The 12,858-nt window shown below is 41.9% G+C and overlaps 1 protein-coding gene across 1 annotated transcript in view; it reads left to right on the top strand.

The window, feature by feature from the left end:
• The window catches only part of LOC143839973 (cystathionine beta-synthase-like), a 32,969-nt gene extending 21,323 nt beyond the window's left edge, over positions 1–11,646 (top strand). The window contains exons 7-16 of the mRNA XM_077342790.1: positions 919–988; positions 1,193–1,284; positions 1,381–1,506; positions 1,895–1,979; positions 4,170–4,275; positions 5,298–5,372; positions 6,321–6,455; positions 8,093–8,201; positions 8,866–8,950; positions 10,653–11,646. Coding sequence (XP_077198905.1) covers positions 919–988; positions 1,193–1,284; positions 1,381–1,506; positions 1,895–1,979; positions 4,170–4,275; positions 5,298–5,372; positions 6,321–6,455; positions 8,093–8,201; positions 8,866–8,950; positions 10,653–10,813 — 1,044 coding nt within the window. The 3' untranslated portion in view covers positions 10,814–11,646. The remainder of the gene's footprint in view (positions 1–918; positions 989–1,192; positions 1,285–1,380; positions 1,507–1,894; positions 1,980–4,169; positions 4,276–5,297; positions 5,373–6,320; positions 6,456–8,092; positions 8,202–8,865; positions 8,951–10,652) is intronic.
• Positions 11,647–12,858: the final 1,212 nt, after the last annotated feature.

Genomic DNA, 12,858 nt, shown 5'->3' with positions numbered 1-12,858 from the left:
ATACATTTTAAGTCCACCATGATAAAAATGCCTTTTGCCTGTGTACTTTGACTTTTTAATATCCTATTTGATTGCAGAAATTACATAAAAGTGAATTTACTCATATTATTGACACACACAAAATCCCCTTAGTACATTTTGATGTTGCTTTAGTTACTGATGGGAGAAAATCTATTTGTTTAAAACTAGGGATGGAGTCAACTGTAGTATGTTTATGAACTACTATAGCTGACTCCAGTCCTGTCATTCACAAATCTCTTGAAGGTACAATATTAATAAACATGCATGCATAATAGCAGTCATAGAATTTACATATATACAAGGACTTACTTCTTCACTTGAACTTCAGGAGTCGTACTATCTTCACAGCCTCACAGAATGTGCAAAGCTGTCCCTCACATTTTGGAGGATACATTAAGACCCTCTACAGCAGGGCTGGCCAAATTGTGGCTCTCCAGATGTCCATGAATATCTGGACAGCCACAGTGTGGCCACCCCTGCTCTACAGAGTTGTTGCTTTGGTCTTCAGTAGCAAAGATCTCATAGTTCATCATGAGCTATTAACTTGCTATATATACAATAGATAATGATGATATATCCATCCATTTCAGTTTCCTTGAAATGAACCCCCTAAAGAAAGGGAGGTGAGATAGATAAGAATGATCCTTTGTATTCAGAGGCAGTGTGCCTCTTTTTTAAAAATGATGAGGGCTAACAAAAAGAATGGCTGATTACACGTGGTCTTCTGGCTGGCCACTGTTAAAAGCACATGTTCTAAATCAGACATTGCCATTGGTTTGACCTAGCAAGGTATTCCTTATGTTTCCTTGAGATGTTCATGTTATTTGTTGAAGCTGCATTTGACTCCCACTCATTTATTAGTGACATGCTCTTTTCTTTGTTTCTTTACAACAACAGTACCGAAATCCAAGTAACCCACTGGCACACTATGACACTACAGCTGAAGAGATTTTGGAGCAATGTGATGGTATCATTTAATTTTTTCTCCATATAATGCATTAAATCTCCTTCTCAGTGATTATTATGGTTATACAACACCATGGCTACTGTTGTCCTGATCAATACGTCAAGGCTTACATTTTCTACCAATGTATACAAGCATTTCCTTTGCAAGCTTAAGAGAAGATGCACGGTGTGATCGCTACTGGATTCTTTACTTTATTAACTGCAGGCAAAGTCGATATGATTGTGGTTGGCGCTGGCACAGGAGGCACCATCACTGGTATTGCCAGGAAGATGAAGGAGAAATGTCCTGAATGCAAAGTATGTGAGAGGCTTCTCAGCCCCTATTCAGACCCTGGAGAGAACATAAATCAATATTTATTTTTAATTTATGATCAAGCCTACCTTCCTTTGCAGATTGTTGGCGTAGATCCTGAAGGCTCCATAGTCGCTCTACCCAGCTCACTCAACACAGCAGAGGATGTCACAATGGAAGTGGAAGGGATCGGACATGACTTCATCCCAACTGTCCTTGATAGATCCGTAAGTGACAAAAGTCAGGAGAGATAAGGAATTGCAAGCTGAATCTGAGTGCAGACTTTCAGGATCCTTTTTATTTGAAATCAGGAAAGACCAATCTCTGGATCTACATCAGACAACCTTAAAACTTCTGGGACCAGCTGGTTCCCAACATTCAACAGCAATACAAATGAAGTTTTGTGTGGAAACATAAGGCTATAATTCTACCCAGATAAGTCCCATTGACTGGTAGAATTCCAATCCTAATTGGAACTGGCCAAATGGAGAACGGATTAAGAAGTGTCTCATTTCAGCTTTCTGAAAAAAATTATTATCTGTCTCCAGCCTGTTATATTGAGTAGGGGGTGCCTGACTTGAGTACTAAAGTCCATTATTTTTGTTTCTGTTGTAGGTGATAGATCAGTGGTACAAGAGTAATGACACTGAATCTTTTCTTATGGCTCGCAGGTTGATTAGAGAAGAGGGGTTGCTTTGCGGTAAGCATGGCTGAACTGATGCTTTCATTGATACTCAGGACACAAAAAAGTACCTTCTTGGGAGATATTTAAAATCCAGCCAAGTAAAATATATTATTCAAGTTTGTGTTTGTGTTCTGAGCATCAATCAAAAATAAGGAAGTTATTTTTGGCTCCTATTTAAGGACCGTTCCACGCAATCCATTCTTTATACAATAAATGAGAGCATACATTAGGATCGTGTGCCATGTTATTGATTGAAACTATTATGGTGTCTCTAACTAAGTATTTATGTAATGAGCTATGAGATAACATTTAAAAATTGGTATATTCTTTATTAGAGATGATGGATCTAAAGACCAGCAAATCTCCATGACTGAATGTTCATTGTTGGTACAGGAACATCATGCCACAATAGATAGAGTTCCTGTGCTTTCCAGAGACATTTCACTTAAGAATGTAAAGACATTGACAATATTTTACTTCTTATCTTCCAGTGCCTTTTTCCCTTTAAGTCTGACTCCAATACCAGAAACTTAGCTCATGTATAAGAAAATTACCAGAAATATAAGAGGAAAGGGAGAAAGAGTATTCAGGGCCTTTTTGCACGGGGATCTTTGTTGCAAATTGTTTGCGGAATGAAAAATCGCCATTTAAAATAGTGGAATTCGTCGTTATGCATACCTGCCTTTGTAGTGGAATCAGTTGCGTTTTTTAGCGTTTCCCACAGGCTTCCAGTCTCGGCAGAAATCGCTAGAAAGGAAGCGCTATTGCCAAGCTCGTCCCGCCCCTGGCCGTCAAGCAGCCAATGGGCAGCCGTTAGCATGCTCCCAAACAGCCCCTTTCCCTTTAAGGAAGGTTTAAAAAAAAAAAAAAAAAAACAGACCCATTGTAACGAATCTGGGTAGATTCGTTGCAACGGAGAGACCCATCCAGCTGCCTGGGGTGTTTGAGCTGTCGTTTGATCGGTTGATCGTTAACACGCTGCCTCAGAGTGAAAAAAAAAAATCCCCCCCCCCTCTCACGGGCCCGATTTTCGGCTGAATGGAATGTGTGAAATGTGTGTGTGAAATGTGTGTGTGAAATGTGTGTGCTTAGTGACTGAAGGGGAGGGACTGAAGCCGGGAAGCCTCTGTTTGAGCTGTCATTTGATCGTGGCCACGCTGCCTCGGAGTGGAAAAAAAAAAACCCTCCCCCCCCCTCACGGGCGCGATTTTCAGCCGAAACAGTGTGAAAAATAAAGGGAAAATACATCAGCAAACGGGGTTCTGCGGGCTTCTTGTGACTGTAAACAGCTCTGAGGAGGGACTGCAGCCTGGGAAGTCTCACTGGCTAAACGGAGGCTCGCCGGTGCGTTGATCTCCACTCGCTCGGGGAAAAAAAATGGCGATCGCTTCGCCGGAAGTTTGGAGGACAGACTCAGGAGGAGGGACTTTGAAGAAACCGCAACAATGGGAACGCACAGGTCTTTTTCGCTACTGTTGCAGATTGGTTGCAGGAGTGTATCGCTTTCCGGAGGGTGAATCCACTTTTTGGGATTCCCCTAAAAGCGCTACAACGAAGCGCTTTTTGCTGATTGGTTTCAGGAGTGTTGCAGATTGTCTACGACGTCGTGCGTTAAGGCAAATTAGTAGCGTTTTCAATTAGCAACCATTGTGCTATTTTGAAGCCGTGCAAAAAGCCCCTCAGAATCTCCACCAGTCCCTTTTTGCTTTTTACCATTGAGCTCCATTTAATATATAAACATAGCAGATCTTCATTTTCAACGATGGATCTGCTGCCATAGTATCTAATTTGGTCTTCAGAGGCCCCATGCAATATCTTTGCTATACAAGGCCTCCTTTCTTAGAAGCTCTTTAGATAAGGTTGCCAGGTCACCTCTGGCCACCAGTAAAGGATGGGGAATAGGATGGTCAGATCCAGGCTGGAAAACTCCTAGAGAGGACAGGGACTTCAGTGGGGTACATGGTCATAGAGTCCACCTTCCAGAACATCCATTTTCTACAGGGAAACTGTAGAAAACTGTAGATCTCTGCAGTCTGGAAATGTGCTGTATTCCTAGGGGATCCCTAGATCCCATCTGGAGGCTGGCATTCCTACCATTAGAAAAAGCAGATTCATATTCATTCATTTTCTATCAGTTATTACTATTCCACTTTCAGTGTTTCATTCCATATGAGTTACATGTCTGATATCTTCTTTATGTGGCAGGAGGAAGTGCAGGCAGTGCAATGTCTGCAGCTGTGAAGGTCGCCAAGCAGTTAAAGGAGGGACAGCGCTGTGTTGTCATTTTACCAGATTCTGTGAGAAACTACATGTATGTTGTCTTTTGTTTCTGCTCCCCATCTATGACTGGCCTTCATCTGAGACCATTTGGAGAGTTGAAGGAATAATACAAGCCTACAAAACTTGTACTACCTCTCTGTTCATATTACCAACACTGAGGAAAATGTTTTAGAATATGTTCATACCGAAGCAGGAAAGTTGCTTTGGCCCTCCACCAAGTCCCATAACTAAATTTGATGTTGGTCTAATCCTACTGATATCATACATTATCTAGAACTAGACCAGGGCAGAGTCTGCACTTACTTTGTTTATTCCATTGTCAATCCTGTTGAATTCAGATCGATTTGAACTCAGGTCTTCCTCTTTCCCCCCCCCTCCCCATTGAAACAGAAAAGTGTTCCGCATGTGGTTAGGATAGTTCAGAAGGGGGGGGCAAGCCTCTTTCTTTCTTTTCTTGAAGTGGGGGGGGGAGGAGCCAAGCAGGGAGCTTCTTTCTTTTCTTGGGAGGGGGGGAGAATGGATCGAAGAAGGCAGAGAAGGGAGAAAAAATCCAAGACCGACAGAAGTTGAGAGAAATTAGGAGTTTCTCCTTTAAAGCAAGCTTGTCACATGGCCACCCTTGGCCAATCAGGGCGTCTCTACCACGGAGGGTCAAAACAGCTTGCTTTTCCAATCTGAATCTTGAAATATTGAGCATTAAAATCACTCTAAGATATCACACAATAAGGGTAGGGTCACTCCAGATCAATCCTTCTTGCTACAGCAGGAAAATTTAAATAATCCAAATTCAAAACGGAAATCGCATTCTGTGTAGATGGCAGGAACTGAATCGACCTGGGATTGGAATAAAAGCTCCATGCAGTTTACACCCAGGATAAAATGACTTGTCATTAGGTAAACAATGATTCTGAAAAGACTACTGCTGTTAGAGTATTTGAGGTCAGAAAATTATAGTTAAGATAGTCTTGGGGGGGGGAAGGTCAGCTGATTTTGTAATGGGTGTATGCTTTCTCATGTTGCTTGTGGTCTTCATATTTTATTCATTAACTCTAGGTCCAAATTTTTAAATGACAAATGGATGATCACAAATGGATTTCTGAAAGAGGATGTTCAAGAACATTATCCGTGGTAAGGTTCAGAGTCACTTCACGTTATTGTTTCCTGGTAAAGAGAAGCCATCTGATTGCCGTATCTTCAGTCATTTGAAAAACCACGTGGGCCAGGAGTACCCCAGAATAGTGTCAATAGACGTTATGGAATGGCACCTTTCCTGGAGCCCACTAATTGTTTAAGGAAATTGGACACGGCCAGATAAGCTAGGCTTCTAATTGGCCACTGCAGATTTTATTGGCTGCCACTACTGTCAAGGATCTTCACTGTAGGACTGAAAGTAGCTGTGGCACCCACTTTGTGGCTGACACCTACAGCAGCCACTCCGTATCAGAATTCCACAGGGGCTCACAGGCTAAAAAAGGCTAGGGACCCGTAATTTTAAAAAAATGCACACCGTACTAACAAACCTATCTAGGAACAAAATTTTGGAAGGCTCAGTCAGCTATAGAAGGAAAGAAGAAGGCTGAACTGAACATCAGGAGTCGTACTATTCCAGAAGTCTGCCAATATTTTAAATAGATGCTAGAATGCCAACTGGGAGTGAACTGTAATCATTCTGACAGGCAGTTTCAAGATCTCAGGGACATAGTTGAAGAGTCCCTCCCCTGCAGCTTAACTTCATGTATGATAAAGGATACAAATGTTTAGTACTGGTTAAATTTAGGATGGGCACGGCTATTTGTTTGGGATGCTATTATAGTTAAATTCAGAAGTATTTTAAAAATGTATCCAGATGGGCCTTTTTTGTATGACCTGCTGCGAATAGTTTTGAGATGAGAGGTCATTGCATATCAGTTGTAATCCTGCAGAAACTCCACCTCCCCAGAGGTTGGGAATCCCAGTAGAGCAACATTTAGATAACATAGGTGGCTGGGAATAAGTTCCATTCAATAATTTGGCACTTTCTTTTTGATAGGTCTGCTTAGTGTTAATCTTATAGATTCTGATGTCTTTTTGTCACAGGTGGTGGAACATCAAGGTGCAGAAACTGAATCTTTTGGCCCCTCTGACTCTTCTTCCAGATGTGAACTGCCAAAAGGCAATAGAAATCCTCAGGGATAAGGGATATGACCAGGCACCAGTTGTTGCAGAATCAGGGCAAGTATCTTATCAGCTGAATGCATGTATTATGATCAATCTTCAAAAGAAACCAGTAATTGTCGTGAACTAAGGCAGGGGTAGTCAACCTGTGGTCCTCCAGATGTTCTTGGACTACAATTCCCTGAGCCCCTGCCAGCAAACACTGGCAGGAGCTCATGGGAATTGTAGTCCATGGACATCTGGAGGACCACAGGTTGACTACCCCTGGACTAAGGTACCCCTGGACTGAGCTATAATATGCAATTAATGGTGTATGTGTTGGAACAGGCCAGCAGGCCCTGTTTTACCTGCCCCTGGGCCCGGCAGTAGGCCACAAAGCCTGCCGCCGCCGTCCCAAGCCTTCTGCTGGGCCCTGGGGCAGCCAAGCCTGCCCCTGGGCCCGGCAGAAGGTCCCAAACCCACCTACCTTACTCTGTTCCTCCCTTCCTCCCAGCATTCCCTTTATCCTGCCCTTCCTCCCAGCATTCCCTTTGTTTTTCCCTTTCTCCCTTCCTCCCTCTCTTCCATCTGCCTCTTTCTGGCTATCTGTTTCTTTCCCTCTTCTTCTGTCTCTATCTTCCTCCTTTTCTTTCTATCTCTCTTTCTCCTTTTCCTCCTTCCTTCGCCCCATCCCTCCACCCACCCACCATACTAGGGCCCGCTGTATTTTGGCCACAGCGGGCTTAATATCTAGTTTCAGTATAAACCCAAAGTGATATCATGGATGCTTTAGACTTTACAAAAACTCTATAAAAGTGTTGTCAGTGCAGTAGCATGTCACCGGTTCAGCAGTCCTCACCCCGATTGTTTCTGAGGGTTGCCAGATGTAGCCTGGCAAGTCTGGCCTGTGGGAATGTTCTGGCACATCTGCCAGGCAGCACTAAGAACCGTTAGAATAAATGAATATTATTTAAATATTTCTGAGAAACTCATTCAGCTCTTGCTGTTTAATGCTGGGACTGTTTCTACAGTGAACTAAATCAGGCTTTGTATATTTAAAAATGTAAAAGGATATTGTACTCACGAAGAAGGCTACCTTTAAGGTCCACTTTGGAACCAAATGGTGGGGGGAAATCCTTCTTCCCACACCCTATGAGGTATGTGGGGCAGAGAGCTCTGCTCTGTGAGAACAGCTCTAAGAGAACTGGGATTAACTCAAGGTCACCCAGATGGCTGCATGTGGAGGAGTGGAGAATCAGACCTGGTTGTCAAGATTAGAACCTACCACTCCTTAACCACTATACCATGCTGGCTCTCAAGAGGAGGCTTAAGTCAAACAGCTCTGGAAAACCACTATTTCTCCCGCTGTGAAACTTCCAATAGAATAAGCTTCCCCAAGAAACCAGACAGTAATTCTTCAGGGCCATTTCAGACTGGAAACACAATGTGTGTGTGGTGGGGAGGCTTAAGGGCCCTCTTCTTGCATCCACACTCCCAGTCTGATCTGGGCCCAGGAATTAAGTTCCAAATTCAGGGCTCCCAGAGTACATCTGTTGACAGTCTACATGCCCACTATGTGGACCTGGTAGTACATGAATTACTCCCCAGGCTGCAACATGGTTTCGCTCACCAAACATCTGGAGACATAGTCTCTATGGCATAAGCATTTGACTGAATTAATTTAATATTTTCTGAGTCTTTGTATTTTCTTGTAGACTCATCTTGGGAATGGTAACTCTCAGCAGTATCCTCTCCTCACTTTTAGCAGGAAGTGCCCAGTTCTCAGATCCAGTCATCAAGGTCATTTATCAGCAGTTTTCAAAGGTATTGACCCTTACAGGTATGGCTAGATTTCTTCAGCGTGCAAGGACATGCTTGATTTCCCTTGAGAGTCCAATCCAAGGGAAGAAAATGGAAATGAAGGGGACAGGAATAAAAACTGAGAGAAAGAAAAAAAGAAACCAAATGATCTGAAGACACAATATTTACTAATACCAATCAGGGGCTTCCAGGGCTAGATCGTATCAATGGTGCTTCCATTCAAAGCCTGAAAGATTTCACAGAGTATGGTCTTTGTGTCTAACCAGTTTCAAAGCATATGATCCCTGAATCAAAATATGACTCCGTATGCATAGAGTCTGACTACAACTGGGGATAGAGAATATATGAAGGAGTAAGTATTGTATAAACACACTGGACAAGTCAGTAGGTTGCCATTCTGAGACAAGATTTGCTGCCATTCTTGCACACAGAGTGATTTTGCTGCTACAGCCTCATAAAGAAAACAGCACAAGAATTGGGTTCACCATGCTATGCCCCCACTAGAAAAAAGCAGGGAGATGAGCAGCCTCAGTGCCCAATTATACATAATGTTTCCCGTGCAGTTTTGATGGTGGGGCGCTTTCTACATGTGAAAATAACTTTGCAGTTATGGCCTGAGTCCTTGACACTTAATAACATGATTTTATGTTTGGAACTTTGTTTGCAGATTAGTTTGGATGACAATCTTGGAAAACTTTCACATATCTTAGAAAATGATCACTTCGCTATAGTTGTCCATGAGTTAGAGCAATGTAAGTGCAATCCCTTTCCCATATTTTAAAACAAATGAATATACAAGTGTTATCGTGCCTCATGTGGGCTGAAACATGTTAGTCTTACATCCATTACCCTTTGGAGATGCTTAAGGCGCAAGGTAAATCATCTACCAGAGAAAGGAGGGTTTTTTTTAAAGTTGTGGGGCCTACAGAGAGTGCTACATAGTACATAAAAGACATTCTCAGATGACTGAAAGAGGAAATGACACAGATGAGGAAGTGATTTGGGCTACCTATTACCCAATTTGTTGGAGGTGGGTTAGTTGTCAGTAGGATTAACAACTTCACAGTGGGACCTTGATTTCTCCTGAAATAACAACTGATCTTAGTAGTCAGTTTCCCTGAAGGAAATGACAGCTTCAGAGTGCAAATTCGTGAGCTCCTCCTGCTGAGTCCCTTCTACTCTCCAAGCTCCCTGGGCACCGGTTCCAAACCAGAAGGCAGTGGGCATTGAGGACAATGTTTTGTGAAGAATATTACAGTGTTTCTGTTGGGGAAAAATATTATTTTTGTTTGTTTGTTGTAGCTTGACCCTTTTGACACAAATTGAAATATTTTGGGATGAGTTTGTTTCCCTTCTTTTGTTGAATCCTTGTCTCTCTTCAGATTGTTACTCTCAGGGCAATTTCCCCCTTCATCTCGGAAGTGCCACATCGTCTAACCCTCTCTCTCAACTAGAGAGTAATTTGGCACCTCTCTCTGTCTCTCCTCTCTCCTATTAAGTACAGTATTTGCTGCCATATAAGACTACTTTTCCCCCCTGAAAAACATGCCTCCAATTGGGGGGGTCGTCCTATACGCCGGGTCCACTTCAGTTGGGATAGACATAGCTGCCCATAGTGGCCCATAGTACTGTACTGTAATGTAACAAACTCTATATATTGAGTGGAAATGTTGGGGGGTCGTCTTATATGCCCAGTCGTCTTGTACGCCAGCAAATACGGTATATTAATTCCTCAGTAAACCTTTATCTACTCTTTAATCAGGCTGTGCATCATTGATGTGTTAATTACTCTGTCAACAGTTTCAATTCTTGCATTTTAAATAAGTTTCTTTTATGATTTGTCTACCTTTGAAATAAAATTGTAGCTGTCCTTCCTGATCATAAGAATAAAACTCAGTAGAAGCATTGCTATTAAAACTGGCATCTAGCATCAAAATGACATGTATTGCATAACTGCTGGAAAAAAACAACACATAAGTGTCCCCACATTCGACAGATTTGGAATATTTTAAAGGGTGTGGCTATCTTATATAGAGAGTTATCACATTACTTTCTTAAAGCATCTAATTTGTTTTCTCTAAAGGCATAATAATAGACACCTCTGAGCAGTTTGAGGAATAACTTGCAAACTTTGTTCATTATTTTATGAGGTTTATTCTAGACATGACCCACTGATTGATTAGTTATACTTCTCAAGGCTGAAGCTGTAGGTTTGCTGGAGTAGTGGGGAAATGTCTGGAGATTTACACAAGAATACAATCTCACTCCCACTGTGTCCAACCATCCTAAATAGTGGTTTAAAGTTACATTCTGCAATGGGTGAATTCTCAGCTATCACAAAAGGAGGAACAACAACAAATCTTTCACTTGGGGCTAAACTGACTTCTTAACTAAAAGTCCCATGATAGTTTTCTTTAAATATACTACCTAACCTTCCTTCCTGTACACTTCCAGACAATGCTGATGGCAGCTCCTTCACAAAGCAGATGGTGTTTGGTGTCGTCACAGCTGTTGACCTTCTCAGCTTTGTCACCAGAAAGAACATCTCTCAGAAGCTAAACAATGGAGCACTCAGTTCGGTATCTTCTGAAAAAAAATTGTCCTCAGCAAAGTAGAGGAAAAATGACTGAGGACTTTTAAATATAAAATTCTGTTTTGTTTTCCATGTTAATTTGCCTAACAGTTCTTGGTTATCATGTTTCATATCATCCTAAATGCAACCAAAGCGAATAATCAAGGATCAGAATGATCTGACAAGAATTTTAAATTTAAAATAAGTTGCTACTCAGTGTAAAATGAGATTCTTACAAAGAACTAGAAGTAAATGAACTCTCCTATGCAGTATTTTTTCATTGATTTTTGACTTTTTGTGTTAACATTAACATTTTAAATTTTGCTGACAGAGCAATAAAGAACCACATATTACAAAACTTGCCTGAATTACATGTTGTAGAAATACAATTTGCTTGTACGAGTTGCCAACTTAGAGATCTGCAGGAATGACACCTGATCTCGAGACTACCAAAATCATTTCCTGGGGGAAAAAATGGCTGCTTCAGAGGAGGGACTCTATCGAATTGTACTTCACTGAGCTCCATCCCCATTATTAATTATTATTATTATATTTCTCAAGCCCAGCCTCCCCTAGGTGCTACGACTAAATATCCAGGAATCTCCCATTCTGGAGTTGTCAACTTTAAGTACTGTTTTGCTAGTGGAAGAGCGATGTATAAGGACATTTATTTATCTTGTTATAGTCCACCTTTCTCACTGGGCTCCAGGCAGATTACACATAGTAAGTCAGAACAATCAACAAAATGAGACATTCAATAACCAATGCATTAGGGCTTTAGAAGTCTGGAACCAGCAGAAAAAACTGAAGCATGAAATGTATTAACATGACACATTAAGGGGTACAGAGATTACATAATGGGATCCTTCTACAATCAATAATACATAACAGTATGAAACACAGTCTTCAATCATTTGTCCCTGTAAATTTATGAACCAATTTTTACAGTGCAGGAAAGCCCTTTTGAATGGTTCAGTTTTTGATAGTTTGCAGAAGACTAGGAGACTGGAAACTTTGCTGACATTTTCAGGCAGACAATTCTCCAAGGCAGGAGCTGCTGTGGAGTGAGTATGTGAACATAATAATAATAAATAAAAGTTTTCTTGTTTTGTTTAATCCTAAAGGCTGAATGTCTAGGGGAAAGAAACACACGGACATGATTCAATGTGTTGATCTCTAAATAGATTTTTATGAATTTAGGCAGATTATGAGTGGGTGGGCAGGAAGGGATGTGCCAGTGTTTGTCTCTTGTGGCCCTTCCTTGCATATCCAGGAAATTGCTGATCGCCACTGTGGGATGATAGGTGAATTTCTTCCTGGCCAGGCTGGATTCTGGAGATTTTTTTTGGGGGGGGGATCACTTGGATATGAAATTGCGGTCACTGTGGTTGGGCAGGTAGTTGTAAGTTCCTGTATTGTGCAGGGGGTTGGATTAGATAACCATGTAGATCCCTTCCAACTCTATGATTCTATGATTCCATAAAATACATTATAGGATATGAATAAGCTTTCATGGCAGAGTGGAGATTTGAAACCAAGATCCTAGATTCTAACCCAACCATAGAATATGCTGTATATGAAGGAGAAAGAATGATGTCTGAAGCAAAAAACAATTAATTAGTAATTAAGTCTAGTTAGATACACAAAACTCTTCCCGGCCCTAGGGAAGCACACCTGGCCTCGACCAGGGCCAGGGCCTTTTTGGTCCTGGCCCCGACCTGGTGGAATGAGCTCCCGGGAGAGCTGCGGGCCCTGCAGGATCTTTCAACATTCCACAGGGCCTGCAAAACGGAGCTCTTCCACCAGGTTTATGGTTGAGGCCGGGGCTGATAATATAGAGCTATGCCCCCCCCGGGGACTCGGGATTCGGACCCGAAGTAAAACATCATCAGGACCTCCTCTCCACCCGCTAGTAGTGGGAGGGGGGGGGAAGTTGAGCTGCCGTTCTTTGCCATGCCGGTAATATTAGTAACGTTATTATTGTTTTAATGGGGTTTTAATGGGGATTCTGGGATGCTGTTACCCGCCACGAGCCGCAAGGGAGTGGTGGGAAATAAATCTAATAATAATAATAATAATAATAATAAT

This window comes from Paroedura picta, chromosome 6, assembly GCF_049243985.1.
Source record: "Paroedura picta isolate Pp20150507F chromosome 6, Ppicta_v3.0, whole genome shotgun sequence".
Taxonomy (NCBI): Eukaryota; Metazoa; Chordata; class Lepidosauria; order Squamata; family Gekkonidae; genus Paroedura; species Paroedura picta.
This window is presented reverse-complemented; position numbering and strand designations above follow the sequence as displayed.